Raw genomic sequence first — 23,712 nt, 5'->3', positions numbered from 1 at the left:
TGTCCTCCCAAATGTATTTTGACAATCAGGCAAACCTTTCCTCTGGCCATTTCCCTCGCATGGAGTCGTCCCGGCTGGTCAAGAACGTGTAGTCCAGGTCGTGATGTATGTCGATGAAGATTGGGCATTACGATTCACTGGTAATGATAACGAAATGAAAGGTAAGTACAACTTTTCCAGCATCGCTGGCGATTAATCACAGATGTCCTCGTCTTCGGCGTTGTGGACGGAAAGAACCCGGTGAGCTGAACGTCGCTACCAAAGCCGCCTATTTGTCTTATACCCAGTTCATCACCATGGAAGCCACTTTTGCCCCCACTGTTATCGGGATGCCACTTCATGTCCTGCCCTTATTACCTGAGTCGACGAGGTCAATGTCTCGCGCGCAGCGGCAAGCTGTCTCGACACTTCGAGCAGGATTGCCTCAAGACGAAAAGAAGACTGGTGTCAAGCCCGCTCGACCTCTGTGGATCCTACTGGAGTATCTGATGGACCATCCTACGGAAAGCGACTGGATTGGGGAGGTTTCACTATCCAAACTCCTAGATATTATAGATGTAAGCTCGCTATTGGTTGATTCAGATTTTGTCGCTGACTGTTTCGTGCGTCGACCTAGGCCAGCCTATACCAGAGAAAAGCGGCTCGATAGTCTGCGCTGCTCTGCTACATATCCTGGCTTGTTTGCCCACTCCTCTCATTCCCTTGATCCACCAACCCATCTGTCTTAAATCAAGTGACCGAGATGAGGCATTCGCGAGCTTGGAAGGACTGGAACAGGTCAATACCAATGTGAGCCAGTCCTGCAGGGTAAATACCGTTCAGACTGACAGATAGGTCTTGATCGGTCTCATGTCGGTGGTACGGCTCTGTCTGACACCAAAAGGTGATGAAGGGGGTATTGAAGCACCTGCGGCCATGGAGATCATTGACCCTCGGTTAGGTCAGTCTTTTCTCCATACATCATGTCAGACCAGGCAGATTCTGACTGATCAGTTGATGTGTTATGTCCTGCCGTATTCGGCATCGCAGCTCTCACCACGCAGCTGGACGAAAGAAGAAGATTCATTAGGATTTTGCTGGAGGGATGACAAGTCTATCTCGATATATATCTCACATATCTCTGGCATCACGTACGATACAGGGACACTACTTGTATCCCCAAATCATCCCAATTCTAACATTTGACATGGATCCTGAAACGTCTATGAGGTTCCAACAGACGTAGAAAATCCTTCCTTTACTCACTCCCGGAGTCTCCATCACAAAGGATGTCAAATTCAACATACTGTTCTTCTTCCTTACCTGAAGACTGACATCATGTTCTCATTATTTCCTTCGTAAGTGATGTCCACAACTTTTGGTGATAATTTTCACTTTGATCTTCCTTCTTACGACCTCCCAATCTATACCGAAGACTATCAACCATGGTCCGATGACGTCTTCCCCGACGGCGGTTCACAATACCTCACTCCTGACCCTCTAGATTTTGAAATCGAAGAAGAATGGGAAGAAACATGGGAACCAGGATGGCAATACCCTTCCGCTCAAACGCTTAAATGGCACCTGTGTCATTTCTATCCTCAAGAATGCCTTCTACCCCCAGTGTACAATACGACCTACGTAAGCTACCTCAATGGTACGACGACTAATGATACTAATCCCGCCGCGGGCGAGGTGTCATGGTGGGAATATCTGAGCTCAGGAGGAGGAACCAGAGGGGATGGTGCTGGTGGGAAAATGGACAAGGGTGGGTTAGGAATGGGTTTGTTATTGTTGGTATTGGTTTGGTTGGCCATGGTCGGCAGCGGTGAGTATGTGTTGCTTACATGGCTCAAGGCTGATGATAGGTGGGCAAGAGACTACAAAGCGAGAGGATGGAAAAGGCGATGGAAGAGATAGGGATGATCGTACAGGGGGAAGAGGTGATGGGAAGGGCGATGGCAGGAGGGGGGAAGGAGATGGGGTGAGAAGAGAGAGGTCAGAAGGGAATACAAGGACAGAAGATGATGCCGCAGATGCGAAGGAAAAGGAGAAAGCAGCCAAGGAGAAAGAAAGAGCTGAGAAGGAGAAAGCTGCGAAGGAGAAAGAAAGAGCGGCCAGGAAAGCCGAGCAAGAAAAGGCTGCCAAGGACCGAGCAGGAACACGACAACCTCCCGTAGAACCGTCCGGAGACGGATCAAGGCCGAGAGAACCCTCCAAGACACCTCGACGTGACCAACCTGCCGACCCAGCAACAAAAACTCGACGACCAGAAGCCAGCTCTGGAGATCCGACTAGACGACCAGAAAGGTCTAATCCAAAGACTGAGGGACCGACCAGAGATCCATCACGGTCAGCTTCAGATAGACGACCAGGAGGTCAACCACCATCCGATTCTACTAATCGAACGGCCCCGCGAAGGTCAAACGGATCCAATCCACCTGACAACAGAAGGGCGGGGACCAGTCAAACGGATCCTAAGCGGACGGAGAAGACAGGGCAAGAGGGTGATAGGTCTCAGCAGCCACCATCGAGAACAAGAGATGGCAATCCAAGAAGGGAACAAGCTCCGGCAGCTGATCCTAAAGACCGTTCAAACTCTGGGAGACCACGGGACCCTTCTGGAAATCCTCCAGCTAGTCGTCCCAGAACAGAACGACAACCGGAATCTTCACGTCAACCGTCAGATACTCGTCGAGGAACAGAAAGAACTCCTGGAAGTCAACCTCCTGATCCTGGACAGCGGACGGAACAACCTTCAAGGTCCCAGGATCCAGCTGCAAAATCCACTGAGGAGAAACGAAAGGGAAAGAAATCGGGGGATACGGAAGATGGGAGGACCCCTTCTTCAAGGCAACAACAGCCTCCCGGATCATCCTCACAGCAACAACCTCCGGCACAGTCGTCACAGCGACCACCCCCAGGATCATCTTCTCGACAGCAACAACCACCTGGATCATCTTCTCAACAGCAACCTCCCGGATCATCGTCACAACAACAGCCACCTGAATCATCATCACAACAACAACCTCCCGGATCATCGTCACAACAACCTCCCGGAAGGGAACCAGGCGTGAAATCAAATGGTACCCCACCTAAGAAAGATGGGACTGATCCGACTGCAAACCCTGCAAGAGATGATAAGAACGGAAGACCAAGGAAAACCCCAAAGAATCCAAGCGGACCGAAAGAACCACCGAAGGGGGTTACTGAAGATCCAGGTCAAAGACAACCTCAGGTGATTGACCCAACCAAGCAACAACAGGGGCAGAATCCTAGAAGTATTGAGCCCAAGCCTCTGACAAAACCTCCGGCAGGCCCGAATCCAACGCCGATACCACCACCACCCCAACAACAACAAGCTCCCCCGAGTGGGAAAAAAGTAGAACCAGGAGAGGGGGACCCTTCCAACAAAGGACGAAAGCCGGAAGAAGTACGGAATAGAGGTGCTCCAGCTTCAGAATCAGACCCATCACAACCTCCTCCTCTTCCTCCTCCACCACCACCTGATTCTCAGCTTCCGCCTGGAACAGAAGTCAAGGATCCCAAGAATCCACGGCAAGTAGAAGATCCACCTGGAAAGGGTAAGAAGAAGGAAGAATCGCAAGAGGGCGAGTTTCCAGTACCTCCTAAATCCGATCCAGTACCACCCCCGCCGCCACCACTACCATCTGGCTCTCAGCTTCCGCCTGGAACACGACTCAAGGATCCTAAGAATCCACAACAAGTTGAGGATCCGTCTGGAAAGGGCAAGAAGAAGGAAGAAGTGCAAGAGGGGACGCCGCCGATTCCTCCTGAAACTGATCCAATACAACCACCACCACCACCACCACCACCAACTGGCCCAAATCCTCTTTCTGAAGATCCGGGCAGGACACCTAAAGAACCGCCCGTAAACGGACAACCTCCACCCCCACCCCCACCAGAGCAACGGGGACCACCTACTGAGCTAGTTGATCCAAGTTTACAGCCAGATAAACAACAGGGTAAACCGCCCATCCCAGCAGAAAAGTTGCCCCTCCCCCCTCCACGTCGACCACAAGGAACTCCTCTAGCTCCGACTGACCGTAAGCTTGAACCAGTAGAAGGACCACCGCAAAATACTAAAGATGTTCCTCTGGAAGATGGATCAAAACCTCCGGTTGCCGGAACAAGAAGACCTAAATCGGGTGAGGAATCTAAGGATCCCAAAAATCCACTTGCTCCTCCGGACTCAGAAGAGAAGCCCTCAGGTGAGTAAGCTCTCTCGTCTCATCGTTTTGGGCTAACATTTCCAGTGGAGCCTCAACAAGACCTTGAAAGTCTAGCAGATCCCGGAAAGAAGAATGGCAGTGATCAACGCCGGTCGTCGGAACAACACCTGCCACCGGGAAACTCTACCACTGAAGAAGTATTGGAAGAAGGCTCAACAAGACCACCTCGGGTCAAAAGACGAATTTCCCTCACAGCTCCCCCACCTTCCAACTCGACGACTGATCCTGCTCCGCCTCCTCCACCCAATGAAGATAATCCTGAGAAGCAACGGCGTCGCCAACGACGGATTTCTATCACGGCTACACATCCAGCAGACCCCTCAGATCCCTCAGATCCGTCCTCATCAATAGACCCATCTCTCGACTCTGTTTCTGACTCTGACGATTCCGATGCTGAACCGCAAGAGTCATTCTCTCAATATGCCCCATATATTCTAGCCGCATTACTTGCCTTGCCACTTCTTATTCTGTTTTCCAGAGGCAGTCTATCCAGGAGCCGTTCACATCGAATCTCCTCTCGACCCCCTAAATCTCTTTTGTCCATGTCAAACGGTCCAAGTCGTCCTGCCCAAACATGGACAGCCAAAGCTTCCGTCCCTAAGACCACATCTACGGTCACGTTTGACGCGCCTAAATCCACCACTACCGTTCGCTCATCACCCTGGTTCGGAAATGGTGGGGAATCGAGTCATTCAGGCTCGAAGGGTGCTTTCAATTTCTCTTTGCCTGTTTTATCTCTGACATTCTCCTTTTTGCGCCTACCCTTCTCTCTACTCAAGCTGCTCGCGACGATAGGGATGACCATTCGACCCGTCATCATGGACTGGGTCAAGGGCTGGCCTGTCCGCACACCGGGCGAAAATCCGCACTACCGATCATTTCAACTTCATTACATCCTCCTTGCGGGATTCGTGGTGATAGCTTTACTGCTAGTTGGACCGAGCGAGGGGGAGGACGTCGTGTTTGAAGAAGAGGAAGGGGAGGAAGACGAGTCGTTGCTGGTCAGTCTGTTGGAGATCCCATTGGTCTTGTTGGGGTGGGGATTGAAGTTTGTGCCGTTGATAGTGCTTGGTACGATGGTATGGCGGTTGGGTCTGGTGAAGCAGAAGACACGCTGACGGAGGTTGACTCACGTATATGTCCTGTTCCACAACAAGGAGAAAATAGGGAGACATAATAATTCAGTAAGTTTATAAGTTTGTTATACTGGTAGTGTTTTGGGCCATGCAAGTAGTTTTGTGAGTCGTAAGGTAGATTTCATTCATAAATCAGGCATGACACGAACTACCTTGCCCTCGTTCTTGGCATGTCTCTGTAATCTGCACATGAGCTGCATTCCAAAATTACTGTTTGATTCAATGAGGGATAACTGTTGGCTGAACTTACTTTTTGAGTAACTCAGTGTCCGCCCATCGTTCTGGAGGTGGTTTCTTGCCTATGGACCAATAATATATATCCCAATCAGGTTCATCTAACAACTTTAAAAATCAGCCATACCGCCTGTCTTTATTTCGAAAACTATTTTGTAAAGTCAATAAATTCATGTGTATGATAGTATATAGAAGAATACATGTATTCACTCACTCGATCAAACTCTCTCAACTCATTCAAATTCATAATCCCCAATTGATCCCTGGCAAATGTGCTCAATAATAAATCTCCTTCCAACATTCCCCGTTTTCTCGTTTGATACACCAATCTCGCCCTTAGAGTCTTTTCATCTTCTCCTTCCCGCTTGAGAGGTTCTGGCCAAGGTGAATTGTCTTCCTGCGTCGAGTCGGAAGGACGGGAAGCAAGGGATTGAAGTTCCGGGGTGGATAGTGGAAGGGGGAAAGGATCGCCGGATTTTGAGTTGGTAGAAGTAGTTGAGAGAGGTCGGAAAGAGATGTAGGATGGATAGGATGATCGTTTGGATAGGCTTAGTACTCGAAGCGAGGATCTAGTTGATCTCAAGAGAGACATCTTGTAAGAATAATGTGAATGATTAGGAAAGAGAGTTGGTGAAAAGAACCAAAAGTAAGCTACTGAAGTTCAAGTCTGTGAAAGTTTGTTCGATCGCTACCGATTTGTATTCGACTTTTGACTTTGCTTCATACTTTATGCCAACAAATACCTTCCTTTCACTCATCCCGCACTCGAGGTGGAAAAACGATGACAGTCTTATATCTGTCCAGACTGCTCGGTCTCTGGCTATGTGTCACCCTAACCACCGCTCTCACCCTTCCAGAGCTCCGACATAGGTCCATCTATCAAGTCATCACGGATCGTTTCGCCCGAGCGGATGATCAGATAGTAGCTTGTGATACAGGTGCTAGGTTATATTGCGGAGGTGATTGGAAAGGTTTGGAAAGACGGTTGGATTATATTCAAGGGATGGGTTTTGATACGGGTATGTCATCCTTGCTTGTCTGCCTACTCATCCATTTCCAGCTGGACCCCTCATCCAATACTCTTCCGTCGTCCGTCACTTGGACCCAGTCCACCCCACCTTTGCTCCGCACCTAGACCTCGTAGTAAGATATCCGTCTCGTGCGAGAGAAGAATGTATTGGTGTTGCAGAAGACTTAAGCCTCCCTGATGACAGTTTGGATATCCCCAGTGGTTGCAAACATAGAAGGAACCACCATCTCCCTCGGGGACGCCTATCACGGTATGTTACTTCCTCATTCCCATGTTGTCGCTGATCACGCAGGATACTGGGCTTCGGATATGTCAAGTTTGTTGAGCTTCAAACAACTCTACGAGTAAGCTGATGGAGAGAGGTCAACCATCATTTCGGTACTGAACAAGATTTGATAGATCTCTCAAATGCTATTCACTCCAAAGGGATGTATCTCATGGTAGACGTTGTGAGTCATTTGTTCCAGCTGCTACCTTGTCTGCTACCAATGTCAAGCTGATCCATAGGTCGCCAATCACGTCGGCACGATATCAAGACAGGTTTTCAATCCCAGCAACTTTTATGGTGTATTTGATGATCCTGATGATTTTCATGAATTTTGTATTCCTAATGATTGGGATGATTCTACTCAGATCGAACAATGTGAGTCCAAGTCTATTCTCTCCTTCCCACCCCTTCTCTTCAACACTTCATCTCAGCTTTAGTGTTCCTTCTGCTTCATGGTTTTTCCTTCCCTGGGCATTGCGTGAAAATTTCGACAGCTGTCTAGTCTGGACCACTGACGGTCAGGTTGGTTAACAGAAGAAATGGCAGATCTCAACGTCCGTCATTTCCATCTGTATATTCATCCATGGACGACTGACTTTCAGACTGAAAACCCTAAAGTCGTTGGAGCCTTACATACCTGGATACGTCAACTGGTACAGAAATACTCTATCGACGCATTACGTATAGATACAGTGAAACATATCCGGAAAGATTTCTGGCCAGATTTCATCTTTCAAGCTGGTGTAGCCGCCATGGGTGAAGTTTTACAAGGTGATCCATCTTATCTCGGACCATATCAACGTTCAGCAGTGGGGAGTTTATTAGATTATGCTACTTTTTGGCATTTGAGAAGAGCTTTCGAAAGTACAGAAGGAAATATGAGATCTTTAGCGGAGATGATTGGGAGAGTACATAGGTTATTACCTGATCCCACTCTTCTAGGAAGTTTCTTAGAGTGAGTTCCACCTTCTCACTGTAGGAGACAAGTTGACTGCGGATAAAGTTGATATAATGTAGTAATCATGATTTTGCCAGATTGGCAGGTGTGGCTCCTGATCCCGTGGTGAGTTTATTGCGCATATGTAGTACAAATGTCAAGAGTTTTCTTATGATGATGTGAAGAGCAAGGAGTTGATGTTATAGTTGGTGAAGAACGCTGCGGTATATCCATTCATCAGTGACGGATTTCCGATTGTTTATATGGGACAAGAACATGTCAGTCTTGTTTTTACTGTCTTTCTCAAACCATCATAGATAATCAGGAATGACAATTGACGGATAGGGTTTGAGAGGAGGTCATGATCCACATAACCGAGAAGCTATCTGGTTACATGGCTACGAGACCACTTCCGTATGTTTTTGTCATCCTCTCACAACTGCTCTTCCCTTATCACATCGCTCTCACTCTGTTCAAACCTTCCCTAAGTTTGAGACCTCACCCTCTTTCTCCTACAATATTCTCCTCAAATATGACCCGTCTTCGTAATCTTAGATCTCCTAATATGACGATCAATTAAGAAGTATCTTAACGATCAGCCCCTCTATTCAACCTTTCTCACACTAAACACAGCTAGAAGAAAAGCCATCCAACATCCACCTTTCTTATCCACCCTCATCCGTACTTTAATTCTTAACAATCATACCATATCAATATCCAAACCACCTCTCTTGACGATTCTCACCAACTCAGGTTCTCTATCTCCCACATTTGTGGTTCACGTACCAAGTATGTTAACATCTTATAAACCTCTTTTACCTGTGATCGACGTAATATCCGGTCAGATATTCTCTACTGATCCACGTGGAGGATTATCCGTTCCTTTATTGAATGGAGAACCTAGGGTTTTTCTTCCACTATATATTCACTTGGGTGAAGAGGTAGAAGCGGAATTGTGGATGAGTACGAATAAGGTTGAAAAGCAGAGTCAAGAGAGGAAACAGAGACATAAAAAAGGAATGGGTTCTTTAGTTGGTTGGTTGAGTTTATCTAGATATTCTGATCAACCAGAATTGTGAGAAAAATTGTAGCATATTAGTATATATCTTAGAAACATGTCCGTATATCTGTATGCACTTCAAGCCCGTGTATCTGTATGCATTTCAAGCCTGTGTATCTATACAAGTATGTATAATCTATGCGCCCAATCATCAACTTGATTCGAAAATAGGTGTCAAACAGGATGAGGTTTATACGTGTTACTCATCTTACCGTCCATTCCCAAGAAAGTCTTGATCATATATTTTTTCCTTATTCAACCCGCACATCGAGACCTTGCTTGACTGCTGTCAATTCGGCATTATCTTGCGGCCCAATATCGGAAACAAGATCTTCCGGACCTCGACGTACTGACCCATTATCAATCACATGAGACTCTGAAATATCTTCTAGGTCTTCGTCCGCATCTGGGGAGACGATAGTAGGATCAAGATGTGGTGTGTAAACTTCTCCTCGACGTGCCGCACGTCGTTTTTGTATGCTTTGAATTAGTAACTTATTTCCTCTGTTCTTCCCTAATCTCAATTCTCCCAGCATCTCACCAATCAATAGAAATTGAAGCTCATTCTCATAATTTGTGATCTTCGTCAGACATGACACGGTGTTACTCGAGAGGGGGTAAAGGTATAGGATGAAGAAAGAAAAAGGAGGAAATAAACTTACCTCTCCAAAGCTTCTTTCCTACTTTTCTTCCATCTGACCATCTCTTCTTCCAACCTCTCCAACTCTTTACGCTGTTCCTCGGCCAATTGGACATTGGTGACTTCGGTTTTTGTGGGATGTTGGACGCCTGCTATTCTGCAAACGTCGGGAGCTTCCATGTGGTCTGTAAATGAGTGTATGTTGGTGTTTCATCCAGTCTCAAACAACCTTCTGAGTCGCAGGGAGCTTGAGATACCAGTGCAATTTTGGAACGAAAAATGGAACAGCTTTGGACAAGAGATATCCGAGACAGGAAGAACTCCGGGCACACAGGGAGTACAGCTTGACAAAACATTGGGAAATGTTCGAAACGAGCATGACACTTGCTTGAGGGGGAAAGGGGTGGAGCAGAGGAAGAGAATGTAGACTCACTAGAGGTGTTAGTCATACGATGAGCAAATTCACAATTGAACCCTTCTGTAAGGACGAATTCTCCCCCCAATTGAGTCAGCTTGCCAGGTTTTGCCATGGGGAATTTGAACAGTGCGTTCTGCCCGTCAGTAGTCAGTCATGTACAGCAGCCAATCTTTGGATCGATGTCTTTGAAAAGGCCGAGAGAAGTCGTGGAGAGTGTGAGGATGGATAGAGTGTGATGGAGGAGACAAACTCTGAAGGGATAAGGGGAGTATGACGAATATTCCGAGTACAAGGGAACAGAAACAGTGCAGTGTAAGAAGATGGAGAGCAGTGATAAAAACGTACATATCCTCCTCTGAGTAACTGTCCGGGAACACCACTTTGATGATATGCCGCTCGACCGTGCAACAGAGGTCCAAAATCGTTGGTCATCTTTGTCATTCTAATTCTTAGCTCCATTATTCCATTCAATCTACATCGCTCCTGAACGCGATGTCCGATACCCCTCCTCTTTCCTCGTCATGCTGAGTCGATCAAAGAGTTCTCCGTGGATCTCCACGAGACCTGCTCTATATACAGCTTGACCTCCCTCTCAAAAGCGAAGCCATCAGAGGGAGGAAGGGAGGAAGGAAAGATGACGACTCACCCTAACAAACCATACAACCGTCTAGGTCCATCGACGTAGATAGGAAAAGGACAATTGAATACTTTTCTATAAGCCTTGATGATCTTCCAACTCCCATTGGAGATCACCACCACCCTGATGTTCTTCCTCGCTAACGCATCCGGATCTAGTAAACCTAATGATGCCAAGGTGTAATCTTGACATTGTCCACACCAAAAATGTCGAATGAAGAATACGATAGTCTTCGGGGGGTGGTACGTCGTCTCTTGGGCCCCTGCAGACTCCAATGGTCGTTTGTCATTGTGCATAATTGCTTGTGAGAGAGAAGAGGGTTTTTGTCGTCCGATATTCTGTGTAGCTCGTAATGAGGAGTTAGAGGGTACCTGTGGTAACATAGAAGTCGACTGTGACACAGGGTCAGGTTCATGAGGACGAACTTTACCTCGATGATCTCTCCATCCATGGTCTTGATCACCGGTAAGAGGGAATAGATTTTGAAACGGTACCAATTGACCTTCTTCATCTCGAACGAAACACATGGCCGCTTCCCACAGTTGTGACTTTGTTGGAATCTGATCTACTGAGAAATCGTCCTGTACCTTTTTGCGAGTGGGCAGAGTAGGAAAGATAGGTTTGGGCTGAGATGATTTTGATGATGATGACGGTTTGGTGTTCCTTGGCGGACTGACAATTGTTTTCACCTTGGCTAACGAAGTTAGAGTAACCGAACGCTTGTTGCTCAAAGATGTGGGGATACTAAATGACTGTGTGGAATCCATAGAGGGATGAGATATTTTACGATGTTGAGATCCTACCGGGCTGTTCAGATTGACAATAAGACCTTCCTCTTTCTTCTTAGGTGAAGAGATATTCTTCCGGGGTAAGGACTCTGCTCGTGATTGACGACCGGTGATCATAGAGGGTGGGGATCCATCAATGGCCAATTCCAGAGAGGGGAGAGTGGAAGATAACCTTCTTATGGTTTCTTTCTTGAATTCCACCAGTACCACGGATGACATCTGATCTTCCGAGGATCCTCCTTCTGCTCCTCCCTTCAGGGCCTGTCTTTCTCCACTAGAATCATCTCCCCGGATGCTCCCTCCACCAAGATGGTCATCCTTCAAAGGTTCCACGGTCACCTCAGAACTTGTCTCCACACGATGATGATTCTCCCGTGGGCGGTTTACCCAAGATGTGGAGCGCTGAACTGGTCGAAGGGTGAAAGAATCTTGTCGTCCTGATGGTAAGACAGCGGATTTCGGTCTACGAGGAGGTGGTAATCCTCCTTGGTGAGGTCTGAAGAATATATCTCCAACATCTCTATTCCCTGCTGAGATGGGTGAGGGTGGGTTCAGTGATAAGTGACCTTTTGAAGTGAGAGAAAGGTCCGTTCCATCAGGTGGATTTTGGTCGGAAGCGTTATTCCACACGAACTGTCCAGAAGTGGGAGAAGGTGTGTGTGTAGCGAATGGATGATTTATAGGAATTGTTTGATTGGGAAGTACCAAATAACCAGGTAAGGGTTTCCGTCTTATTGAGTTTTGTCTAGAAGGGGGTGGACGTTTTTCTATAGGTTCAATCTTGTCATTTGAGGGTATGACCTTGAGTTCGATCTTATTACTTGAGGGTAAGACCTTGGGCTCGACATCGCTAGGTGAGATTGTAGTGGGGGATATGATGGAGGGTGTGGTTGGTGTAGTGGAGGAATTGACAGAGGAAGTGATTGGTGGAGTAGCAGAGGGAGTAAGAGGACCCGTTGAGAAAGTAGGTGTAGAGAAAGGTTTTTGTTTCGTAGATGGTGGTGTTAAGAATGATCCGAAAGCAGAAGTCAGATTTTGTGTAGGTGTTTTAGGTGAAGTATCCGAGGGAGTCGAACTTTGGTAAGGTGGAGTTTGAGGTGTAGGTGGAAGGTGAAGGTTGACTAGTTGTTCTCAGTTTGGATCATTCCCTTCATCTTCTCTTTTTTCTTCATCTCGTCCAGCCCTTCATAATACATAGTGCAGCATAAAACACCTAACGACCAGAAACATGATACTGGAATATGTGATGAAACCCATGGAATCGTATGAATACAAGGAGAAAATCCCAAAGAGGGTGAATAGGAAAGAAATCAAATAACTCACCTTCTTCTTCCATATCGACTAACATCTTCTTTACTTTAACCGTTTCTATCCTCCTGTGACCTGTCTTGACCTTATATCATGAATAATTGAAATATCAAATGAACACAACACCACAGAAGTACGAGAGGAATGTGTTATGGAACAACGAGTACGACTACGTTTAGGGAATTAGGAAATTAGGGACGAGTTTCTTGGGCCTTGGGGAATTAGGGGGGGGGATTCCCAATCGGATCGAAATAATGATCGGTACTTTACTTTTCTCTCGGATCAATTCAATCGGGGATCGGCTAATGCTTGGTCTGTGCGTTTTAATTTCATTTGCTGGAACCGGTCTGTGCTAAGCTGCTAGCTGCTAGCTGCTTTTCTATCATCGCACACTACCCGGACCATTCACTCGTCGACGTTATTGTAAATATGTTCAAAGGGCAAAGGGAAAGATACTCGTAGTCATCATGAGTCTCATTACGCACCTCGTGGCCGTGGCTTATGGCCCGTGCATTGCCGGCTCACCGTACCACCGTGGAACGTAAAGCACATTGATTGATCCACAATAACTGATCATCATCAAAATTCGTCATTCATTCTTACATGTAGAGCTAGATGAAAATTATCCAAAACTCATTGTCCAAACCTCAATCAACATGCACAAACCATCCCTACAATCGCATTTCACGTAATATCGTTTTGGCTAACATTTGGTATTGCCATCCGTCACCTCCGACACGACGGAATTGTATACCGTGTAGAGGTAACCAAGGGACCTGAACATCAGTTTCTGGTTCTTCCCTTCAAAGCCACATAGATACATAGATCTAGTGTAGAAATGAAACATGATGCCTTGGAAAACGGATTGGTAGGTCTCCAACAGACACGTAGCCGGAGGTCTTGCACAGTCATCTGCTCGTTACATGGAGGGGAGATTTGAAGCATTAGGAACAAGATTAATGCTCACCTTCACAACACTAATCTCAAACCTCACAATCAACCTACTACCCGCTTCACCTACCGAAGCCCAAGCATCAGCATCTTCATCCCTCCCTCTTCGCATCCCATAATCTTCATTCCCATGTCCATGTCCATTCCCATTCCCATTCTTCTCTCCATCAGCGCTCACCGTCCCACTTGAAGTTTGTCTCAAAGGACTGGGACCTCTAGAAGCCATGGCTCCAGAAGGTGCAGGAGAATACATTTGTTGTTTACTTCCTTTTTCCTTCAATGAATTCTTTCTTTTCGTCCCGATCCCGTTGGTAGTCGGTGTTTTATGAACGTTTGATAAAGAAGTACTCGCTTCATCTCCATGTAACACAGAATTGAGATCGATGGATGGTACATGTACACATTCGTATCCTCCTTTTATAAGTCGATGTTTGATTCCTAACCTTTCCAAAACATTATGAATATCACGAGTGAGAACCGCGGCGGGTTTTGTAGATGTCGTAGAGACTGAAAATAATCCTTTGAGATAAACGGGTTTAATATATCCGTTCGAACCTTGATTCTGATCCGTTTCAACTTCTTCAGGTGTCGGAGTTCGATTTTCGTCTGCTTCTCTAGGAGCGTCCCATGGACTATCTGAAGTAGCGGGTTTCCGAGATGATGATCTTCTACCTAAACTTGTTCGACCTATTGAAGAAATACTACCGACTGAAACTCTACGCTCATGTTTCTTTTCTCCGTAAGTACCTGCTCGAGCCCGATCTGGGGGTAAAGAAGTAGAAGGAGGGACTTGTCCACGAGTTGAACTGGATCGTAGAGGTGCGGTCATGGGTGATTTAGGTGTTCGGCCCAATAAACCGAATCGTCTGGATAACGAACTTTCATCTCGATCCATTGCGCTGGGTTGAAGAGGTGAAGGGGGTTGATGAAGTGATGGTTGTCGTTGATGAGCGGTAGGAATATGAGCGAGATTACTGTTTTCTCCAGCTACAGAAGGATGTTTCATTATTGGTGATGGAACGTCATCGGCACGCATACGAGGTTGGGGACCATAATCATTCGGAGGAGGAACTTCGTATCCCATCGTATGAGTAGAAGGTGGGATAGGTAGACTTGGTAAAGCCCTTCCATAACCAGACGCTTGAGGTTGAACATCGAAGGATCCTTGAGAAGAAGCGAAATGACCTTTTCCATAAACCTTTTCTCTTTCCATCTTTTCTCTGGCGAGAAAATAAATCGATATCAAAGGGTCAAACCCTTGAGTAGGATCTACAGGATCTTTTTCTTTCGGTGGCGGTTCCTCCACCTTCTTCTCCTCTCGAAAGAGCTTGCGTTTGAAGTCGAAGCCACTGAATCGTTTCTTCTTGGGTGATTCAGAAGTATCGCTCAACGCCATCGACGAAGTTGAAGCAGCTGGACCTCGTCGCACTCTACGTGCCTCCCAAGACGTTACGGTTGAAGTGTACAGGTCGCTCGTCAGAACGGCTCGGAGCTCGTCGTGGATTTGTCCAGGAGTTCCAAAAGTGAATCCTCCCATGGCATTGATGACTTCCGGATCGAGATCATCTGCTCGAAGTGGCTCTCGGTGGATCAAGTGTGAGTCTGGTGGTCCGTCATAGCCTTTGGTCATGAAAGGGTGATTCATGACTTCTTGTAACGTAGCTCTATCCGCGGGATTGGTCACCAGCATACGAGCAAGTATCGATTTACATTCCGTACTCAACCAAGCGGGATATTCCACCAAACCTCGTTTGATCTTGGCGTGTAAAGCGGGCATGCTTTGGTCGTCGAAGGGGACTTTACCACAGACCAGTACGTATAGAACGATACCGAAAGACCACACGTCGACCTCTGGACCGGTATACAGTTTGGCGTTGAGCAATTCGGGCGCAGCGAAATACAGCGATCCACAAAAAGTCGATAAATGTCTTTGAGGGGAATACAAGTTGGAAAGTCCAAAATCGATGATTTTGATATTTCCGTTTTTGCTAATGAGAATATTTTCAATCTTCAGATCTCGATGAACGATGGAGTTTCGATGACAATAATCCAAAGCCGAAGCTATCTGACGAGCAAATTTGCGAGCTGCACGTTCCCTCAATCGACCATGGGAAATGATATAATCAAGCATTTGACCGCCGTCGATGAATTCGAAGATCATGTAGTGATGATGCGTATGAGTGATGAATTCTCTCATACCACAGACATATGGATGATGGAGGAGTAATGAAATAGCCGCTTCTCGAACCGTTCGGACTTCTTTGGATTCGTCTTTTTGTCGCAACTTTTCCGCTTCCTCAGGAGAACGTGGTTCATCCCTTCGAGTGCTCTCAGAGAATCTGGGGATGATCTTGACAGCGCACTGCAAGTCAGTCAAGATCTCATATTCATATCGTAAACTCACCCTTTCATTACTGATGACGTTCGTAGCCAATTTAACTTTACCCATACTCCCTTGTCCTAGCGTTTTCTGAAGTTGCCAATCACCCACCATTCTCGAACGAGATTTACCATTCCTACTAGAGCTAGCTTGTGGGTTGGGTTGAGATTGTTTAACACTTCGCGATATGACGGCGGCGGCTTCTTCGCTGATTGTGGGTTCTTGAGGTTGGGCGGGAAAGGAGGTGGGTGGTGTACGTGGAGGTAATGATCCTCCCGGTCCACCGGAATAATTCATATTGCCGTTGGTATCTTGCGATAGGGAAAGATGATGTGTGTGGGTGTCAGGATGAGATCGATGAGGTGAACGGGAAGGTGTTCGACTAATGGTCAGCTTTACTCAATACTTTTTACATTATGCATTCCTCGATCTCTTCCCCTTCCTTTGCTCCGCAGAGCATCAAGATGTTTATTCAACCTAAATAGGTAGGATGCATAATGAGGAAAGACATTCGGCGAAAGAAACAAGCGAATGTGTCATAAAGTGAAACATACCTGCTTCGTCCATTGACATAATCCCATTCGGCACCGGTATTAACACTTCCCCCATATGTGGGTGTAGGCATACCCCCTTCCATATCGTCTCCCACTCGCAGATGAAAAGATGGAGGGTCTAAAGTGGTCATGAGTCTATCCGAATGACTTCAGAAGGTATCCACTTGTCTTTCTGATTGTCCGTGGTACCCGGGATAGCTGGAGGTTGAGAAAGATTCCGGCAGACGTGGAGAATGGCGAACCGAGGAGCTCGATAACGGGACAAAGGGTGGTTTTGCGCTGAAACGACTCCAGTGTTACAATCGGGCCATGTTTCCAAATACAATCAAGAGTTAAAAGTAGGAGCGAGACGTCAAAGAAGGCTTAGAGATGGTATAGGAAGCGAAGACGTTGGGTGTGAATACGAGTCTGGGTTGGATGCGAGAGTGGAACAGGACCGGTCGGAGAATTCCGGCGTTGAGTATGGTGGCGTTTTGTGGCACATCAACCCGAATGCACGGTCTTGCTTGCTGCAACCACCAACACTACTACTATGTACTACGAGTACGAGTATTCTTATGTCCACATTCGTATCTGAGACATGACATGGGGAGATCGGTTCAAAACATGACAATCAATACCTTGACACGTAAACACCCAACGACTCATAAGACAAGACATATCGATCAAATGCAATTGACAATCCTACAGATCATCGAAAATATTCAAATGGATCTTGATCGAATCAGAGTATGAATATGTATAAGTAAAAGGGGGAAATTTCAAATATAATCCGTTCGACGTTTCCTCAAACCTGGTAATACAACCTTCACCCCATTCGTTTGTTCTCCCCAAGCTTCAAACACCCAATCAAAAATACCCAAAACGATACCACGTCTATTACCTGGTAATTGTTCGGGTGTAGGAGAAGGTGGGTTGTTGTATTTTCGATCTCCTTCCTGAATATGGGTTATTTCACGGTGATACGTTGCCGGTCGGTCGGTACATAGAGTCGTCATTGTGAGTTTGGTCGTTTGTTTGAATTTCTCCTGATATAAGACTCTTCCAAATTGCCCCGTATTTGCGGGAATTTTGAAAAGCGAATCAAGATGATCTTTCCTTCACAAGTCCGCTCTTCTCTTCCAATTCGCTTACAGGTGTCTAAACGGTCGGGCGAAAAGTGTAATTGTGAGTTGAAAATTATCAAATAGTAGTGTAACGCGTAACGTCTCAAAAAGGTAAATTTCGAACTGTGTGAAGTGTGGGAGGAGGTGTAACATATAAATATGGATGACGAAATTATGTCTTCTTTCCACTCTCAACATCTCTATTCAAACTCCGCCAAACGTCAATGGATCAAAAGCGATGTGTGATGCGTAATGCGATGACCCAAGGAAGGGATCATAAAGGATTGTATTTCCTATACACTATCCATAGAATAATCATCATTTGTTGGGTATCCTTTCTCTTAGTCATCTTTTCAACCTCCCCCTCTCCACACATTCTATCCAACACCACTAGCAAGAGATGACATACTGACACACGCAAGACTATTTCCTTACATCTTTTAACCCTTCTTGATACATATCCTTCTGATTGACAGACTGCAAATACATGTCATCTTTTCATTTCTATTCACTGATTCAGGAAAATCACTTTCGACATTTCCCTTCCATCTCAACCCTCATCACCTCATCCCCACATCTCTTATCGTTCACCAATCCCCAACTTGTGGATCTACTGACTCACAAAGCAAAAAGACTACTAAAATACTGCAATTCCACTTCCCAAATATCGCTAACTTGATATACTGTACTCACGTAGACTTACAACATGACTAGACAATCACTGATCCACGTACAAACAACCTTTTCTCAAGAAGATCTTTGTCCTCCTTACTCCCCTTTAGATCCTCATCCCCGATTAGATCTTCATGACAATACGAATCAAGCTCTTCTTTCTTTACGAAATGATTCACATGTCACAACTCCAGATCTACATACTGCCGATCTGTACACAAACGACCTACACTCCTTTCATCGATCCCCCCAGAATCACGATAATCCCCTTCTACCTCATAACCCCCATCTTCTCATCTCCTCACATACGTCTCTTCAAACTCATGAGCAAACAAATCAACATCTCACAAACTTGACACCTGAACAGAATATGAATCCTCCCACTTACACTCCCGTACCTAATGATAGAGATAATTACGCTCTTTTCTTACTTCGACATAATCTACGTCAACATCGTTCCAATATTCGACCAGTTTTGAGAATCACAACACCCACTCAACCATCTCCTTTATCCCTCCATGACTCTCATCTTCCATCAAACAGACCAACACCAACAAACATCCAACATTCACATATGATGGTGATGGGAGAAGAACAAATGGTTGCAATTAATGGAGAAGTTCAAAATGACGTCTGGGTTCATCAACATCATGAAGTCAGAAGGGATATGGAAGGAGAACAAGAAATAATTGTAGGATCCGAAGGAATCGATTTAAATCTTTCAACATTACCTCCTTCACCTCAACTTTCAAACGCTTTAAGAGATTTACGTCATTCTCGTGATCCTTCCAAATGGGGTTCAAGACGATCACGTAGGTTTGTAGATTCAGAAGAAGAAGAATGGACAGGTATGGGAGGTTGGTTTAAATGGATGTTCAGTTTACTCGCTCCTCCTGTTGATTTACGTGGACCGGGTGTAGGACCGATCGGTGGATATGGAATGTTTGCTATTTGATTTGTAGGGTACTCGAACAACTTTTATCTTGACAAGTAATGATACTGTAGTATTCGTGTGTTTTCAGTACCACCCTCTGTCATCATGTTATTGTGACGAATTCGTAATGCAGACATGTGATCATTTGACATAGTCAATGTACTGGTAGACCTGCAAGTTGGTCCACCAGTAGATCATAGACGCCAGAAAGGAAATATATGTCATTCTCCAAGGTGAGTAAGTTTTGGGCTGGGTCAAGTAGACAGAGGATCAGTGTGTGAGAAACAATCAAAATTTATGATTCTCCGAATCTCCAGGACCTTTACAAACGTCATTCAACGATGAAAGGAATGAAATGATCATACAAAATCATCTTCCAACATGCTCATATGCAATTCTCGTCATGTCACATGTCTCTCCAGATCCTGCAACCTCTCACCCTCTTCTTCTACTCGTACTCGCTCTCATCCCGCAACTCCCAACTTAGCTTTCGCCCTCGCCACAGCCCCCATCTCTTTATCCCTCACTCCTCTTCCCACAGTAGACGAAGTTCCATTTGACATACTAGATCTCGCAGAGATTGGTGATAAAACTTCTTCCTTTTCCATCCCCCGTCTATCAGGTACAATGGTCATATCTGATGTTGAAGGTTCTAAACTAACTTCCACCATACCATCTTCTATACCCATAGGAGTGGGTTTAACATTACTACCCACTAATCTCATACTTTGTCTTGGAGGTGATGTGGGTGCAGAAGGTGGAGGAGTTACATGAATGGTTGGACTTGAAAGTGATAATCCTCCCATCCTTGGACTCGTGATAGGAGATGAGATGATTGGAGGAGTATCCATATGAGAATCTTGTGAGAAAGATCTATCACGATCTAACAGACCATCGTTAGAATCTGTGGATAAAACACTTGATTCTCTCTCCCTACGAGAATTAGGATTTCGAATCACTCGATGTCTTTCGTCTGATTCACGTCGAATGGAATCGGAATGATTTACTATGGGTGGTGGACGACGAAGTGCTGATGTGGCAGCTAAAACGCTTGGAGGTATGTTTATTGCATCTTGTCGATATGTAGCTCGAGGAGTTTGTTCTGTAGGTAATTCTAATGAAGGATCTCTAGAAAGTGGTGATGGTGTACGTGATTGAATAAGTTGAGGTGAAGATCTTGGGGAACGACGATTGTCTATATTTGCCATGGATAATTTCTCTTCCTCTCTTTGAGCCACCAGTTCCACATCTGTAGTAATGATAGGTGAACCGAATTTCTCTCCTCTACCACCTTCAAGATCGATATCGACCATTTCTGAATCACTGGAATTACGATATCGTCTAGCAGCAGCCGACGTTTCAAGGTTCATCACCCAACCACCTCGTAGATTGTTGGCTTCGACCGTAGCAATAGCCTGCATGGCCTGCATATCCGCTCGAGTGGGCAAGTCCAACGGGGTAGGAGTGGGAGGTAAGGTGGATCGACGTTGAGGTTGGTGACGTGGTGGTGAGCGGGATGGGGGTGAAAGGTAGCCCTGAGGATTGATAGGAGGGGCTTTGAGAGGATGATCAGAGGTGGAAGCTATGGGTGTAATGACTCGGACAGGGGATGGTGCGGCGTATCGAATTTTCGGAACAGGAGCGGTGTCAGGGGATGAAGGTGGTAAGAGAACGTCAGAGTCACCTGGGACCGGCGTCGATGGTGCGGGAGGAGCTTGAGGAGATCCAATGACTGAACTGATTAGTTTCAATCCGCAACGGTAAAGTGAACATTGCTCACCTGGTATTTCCACTTGAGCTGAACTTTCCCCAGCTCGAATACCTACAGCAGTTTGTTTTCCTTTACCTTTCTCATCCACCCCTGCAAGCTTTCTTGCTTCCTCCAAACCTCTTTCGATAGCTTCGACGTCCATCCCGAGCCCCGATTCTTCCCATTTACGAACACTACGATCCCACCAAGCTTCTAAAACACTCCATCCTCTATACTCACCAGCAAGTCTCAAACCCCTTCCAGCTTCACCGTAGCTAGCACCACCATTATAACTCCCATAACCTACTTCTTCCTCCTCATCTGAAGAATTCGACTTGTCAGCTTCCCACCCTTCCCCACTTTCCAACTCATCGACAAAAGCTGCCATCCATTTCCCCCACCCTCCTTCTCCCTCCCCGCGCCATAAGACACATTTTCGATCAAAGTCTCTTCCAAAGACAATCACTTGTCCCCATGCACCATCCGGTCCAGGATCGAGATCTACACCCACATAATTTCCCGTTCGATCAGTGAGAAGAGGTAACCATCCTCTACAAGCATAGAGAGGTTTGATCCAATTCGGGGGTATACTAGCCATGGTGGCTAGTACAGCGAGGTTTTGTCCCGCTGATGGATCATGTTCTGCCGCACGCCAGAACGCCCATTCTCTCATCACCTCTTCCAGGGGTAACAGTTGAAGACCGAAGAAAAGTCCACCTGACCCTGAGATATTTCCAGTCGCTTCGAGACCCTGACCATCGGCTATGAGATAACAATCGCGGACAGGGGGAGGAAGTGGGGAGCCAAGTTCAGCTTCAAATGTCGCCAATAGAGATGGATCTACAGGGGGATTGAGAGTTTCCAGTAACTCGGGGAAAGAGTCGGCGAGGGCATTGCGTAATCTGTGGAAGGTATGTGAGAGGGGTGGAAAATACGCAAGGGCGTGTCGACTGAGGAATGTCAGTTTGTGCGGTATTCCAAAGAATGAACGGGAAGCACTCACGAGGCTTCAGATTTTGGAGGATACACAACGTAGCTATCCCGTCTGCTTGGTCCAGAAGATGGACTATCCAGGCCTTGCTGTAGATGTCAGTAAGGTCTGTGGAAGAGTAGTGGAAATGACAGACCATTCCTCGGTCCATACTCTGACCAAACCCTCCACCCACGTTCTGAGTGGTAGGCAAACTGAAAGCGTCGAATGTAGAGTTCACCACTGATCGTCTAGAGTTATGACCGTGTCGGGAATTAGAAGCGTTGGGCGAGGAGAAGAAATTTGTGAGAGATTGCAAGAGGGGCATGTTGAAGAAACTGCGGAGAGAGAAGGATGTAAAGGATGTCTGGGTGATACAAGTGGAGTGAGGATCTACATAGTTAGCATCTTGCCAAGAAGTGTTCCAAGTACCTTTGAACTCACAAAGTGGTCAATGAGAGTAATGGTTGATCTGAGAGCTAAGAAAGAGAAAGAAATAGAGGAGACCAAGGGCGTGAGGTGTTTGAACGAGGCCAGCAGCCAGCAGGGTTCAGGGAGTGAAGGGGCGAGGTGAGCACGTATTCTACGACTGCGCGTCGACGGAGAAGATTATGCGTGACTTGCTCACGATATACACGTGAGCATGCAAGTGAGATGAGGGTGGAGTTGAGAAGATTATGTGATGCCGGATGATAAGGAGAAGAGGAGCATGCGACCTTTGTGGGAGGGGGAAGCGCGAGTAAGGTAAACTGAGTTTGTTGGCGGTGAGATGGTGAGATCCGGTTTATCAACGGCAAGGGCATCAAGTTTTCATCGTAAATCTACGTCACATTCCTACGAGTGCATCGTCAAGGACAACCATTCAAGCAAGGTAGATAGACCACTATATGAACAGCGGTACTTGACCGTACGCCAATCTACCAGACAGTCAAGCTCTAGATCATGACGGGTTCGACGACTATCTATTCCTTCCTTTTCCGCTCAAATTACCACAACTTACCCCTTTTCGTAATCTTCAGAGCCACAGTGCTCCTTATGACGAGATAACAAACAAGTATCCTACTGGTCGTTAATCACACCCCACTTTGGTGCGCATGGTGCGTCGAATTGTGATCCAAGATCGGGGGCAATCAACAGCTATGACGGCGTACGGCGTGTTTTGATGAGCATGCATAACAACAGGACCTACCTACGCTACATCGTGTATCACCGAAACCGTTCAAATCTCATGGCCACCGAATCTAACAACATGGGATTGGGATGATACAGATATCACATCTACCCGTCAGCTCTTTCACCTTCCGTCAAAGGCGATGAATCAACTCACGCGCAAGGGAGTATTGGTAAACCACAGAACTTCCCTGATTGTCAGTCGCTTCGTGATATGTCAGTCTAGTTACGAACCTGGACACCCTCCACGAAGACGCATGGGATCTTGTTGAGAAGACGCTGGGCCGGGGTTCATACCTGCCAGTCAGTCGATCCAAAAATGTGGTATGACATCACACTCAGCGGCAGCGGACAGATGATATGATAATGCTTCAGTTGTAATATAAACGTAATGAAAAGGGACGTGGGTTGTGGGACCACTCACTCATTCCTTCCCTCGCCATAGGTTGCTTGGCCACGTATTGTTGCTCGATCGAGGGCTGAACTTGTAGTTGAGACTTGACTTGGGCTTGAGGAGGGTACATAATCGATTTGTTC

The 23,712-nt window shown here is 46.3% G+C and overlaps 6 protein-coding genes across 6 annotated transcripts; 2 read left to right on the top strand and 4 right to left on the bottom strand.

The window, feature by feature from the left end:
• Positions 1 to 5,493: 5,493 nt before the first annotated feature.
• Positions 5,494 to 6,194, bottom strand: TREMEDRAFT_63772 (uncharacterized protein; the record flags this gene model as incomplete). The annotated part of the gene is made up of 3 exons (XM_007006084.1): positions 5,494 to 5,551; positions 5,619 to 5,710; positions 5,817 to 6,194. The coding sequence occupies 3 exons, from the start codon at positions 6,192 to 6,194 to the stop codon at positions 5,494 to 5,496; spliced, it is 528 nt and encodes a 175-aa protein (XP_007006146.1).
• A 189-nt stretch (positions 6,195 to 6,383) lies between these two features.
• TREMEDRAFT_32639 (uncharacterized protein) lies at positions 6,384 to 8,916 on the top strand (the record flags this gene model as incomplete). The annotated part of the gene is made up of 11 exons (XM_007005915.1): positions 6,384 to 6,621; positions 6,817 to 6,882; positions 6,925 to 6,948; positions 6,993 to 7,081; positions 7,140 to 7,275; positions 7,423 to 7,454; positions 7,503 to 7,855; positions 7,918 to 7,963; positions 8,044 to 8,115; positions 8,183 to 8,251; positions 8,419 to 8,916. The coding sequence occupies 11 exons, from the start codon at positions 6,384 to 6,386 to the stop codon at positions 8,914 to 8,916; spliced, it is 1,623 nt and encodes a 540-aa protein (XP_007005977.1).
• A 1,681-nt stretch (positions 8,917 to 10,597) lies between these two features.
• Positions 10,598 to 11,194, bottom strand: TREMEDRAFT_18577 (uncharacterized protein; the record flags this gene model as incomplete). Its single annotated transcript, XM_007005904.2, has 2 exons — positions 10,598 to 10,845; positions 11,056 to 11,194. Coding segments are annotated over 2 exons (387 nt in total), but the record flags the coding sequence as incomplete, so codon positions are not given.
• A 2,068-nt stretch (positions 11,195 to 13,262) lies between these two features.
• Positions 13,263 to 16,656, bottom strand: TREMEDRAFT_72042 (uncharacterized protein; the record flags this gene model as incomplete). The annotated part of the gene is made up of 4 exons (XM_007006201.1): positions 13,263 to 13,464; positions 13,656 to 16,001; positions 16,044 to 16,401; positions 16,574 to 16,656. 4 exons carry the CDS (start codon positions 16,654 to 16,656, stop codon positions 13,360 to 13,362), a joined length of 2,892 nt encoding a protein of 963 aa, XP_007006263.1. The 3' UTR covers positions 13,263 to 13,359.
• A 1,729-nt stretch (positions 16,657 to 18,385) lies between these two features.
• TREMEDRAFT_63769 (uncharacterized protein) lies at positions 18,386 to 19,306 on the top strand (the record flags this gene model as incomplete). The annotated part of the gene is made up of 1 exon (XM_007006083.1): positions 18,386 to 19,306. One exon carries the CDS (start codon positions 18,386 to 18,388, stop codon positions 19,304 to 19,306), a length of 921 nt encoding a protein of 306 aa, XP_007006145.1.
• Positions 19,307 to 19,602: 296 nt separating this feature from the next.
• On the bottom strand, positions 19,603 to 22,692 carry TREMEDRAFT_74335 (uncharacterized protein). Its single transcript, XM_007006200.1, has 5 exons — positions 22,450 to 22,692; positions 22,163 to 22,398; positions 22,039 to 22,115; positions 21,066 to 21,985; positions 19,603 to 21,017 (listed from the first exon to the last, which is right to left on the bottom strand). The coding sequence occupies exons 2-5, from the start codon at positions 22,331 to 22,333 to the stop codon at positions 19,750 to 19,752; spliced, it is 2,436 nt and encodes an 811-aa protein (XP_007006262.1). The 5' UTR covers positions 22,334 to 22,398; positions 22,450 to 22,692; the 3' UTR covers positions 19,603 to 19,749.
• Positions 22,693 to 23,712: the final 1,020 nt, after the last annotated feature.

This window comes from Tremella mesenterica (assembly GCF_000271645.1).
Source record: "Tremella mesenterica DSM 1558 unplaced genomic scaffold TREMEscaffold_9, whole genome shotgun sequence".
NCBI lineage: Eukaryota > Fungi > Basidiomycota > Tremellomycetes > Tremellales > Tremellaceae > Tremella > Tremella mesenterica.
The sequence above is the reverse complement of the archived record's forward strand: the minus strand, read 5'-3'. Positions and strand labels throughout refer to the sequence as shown.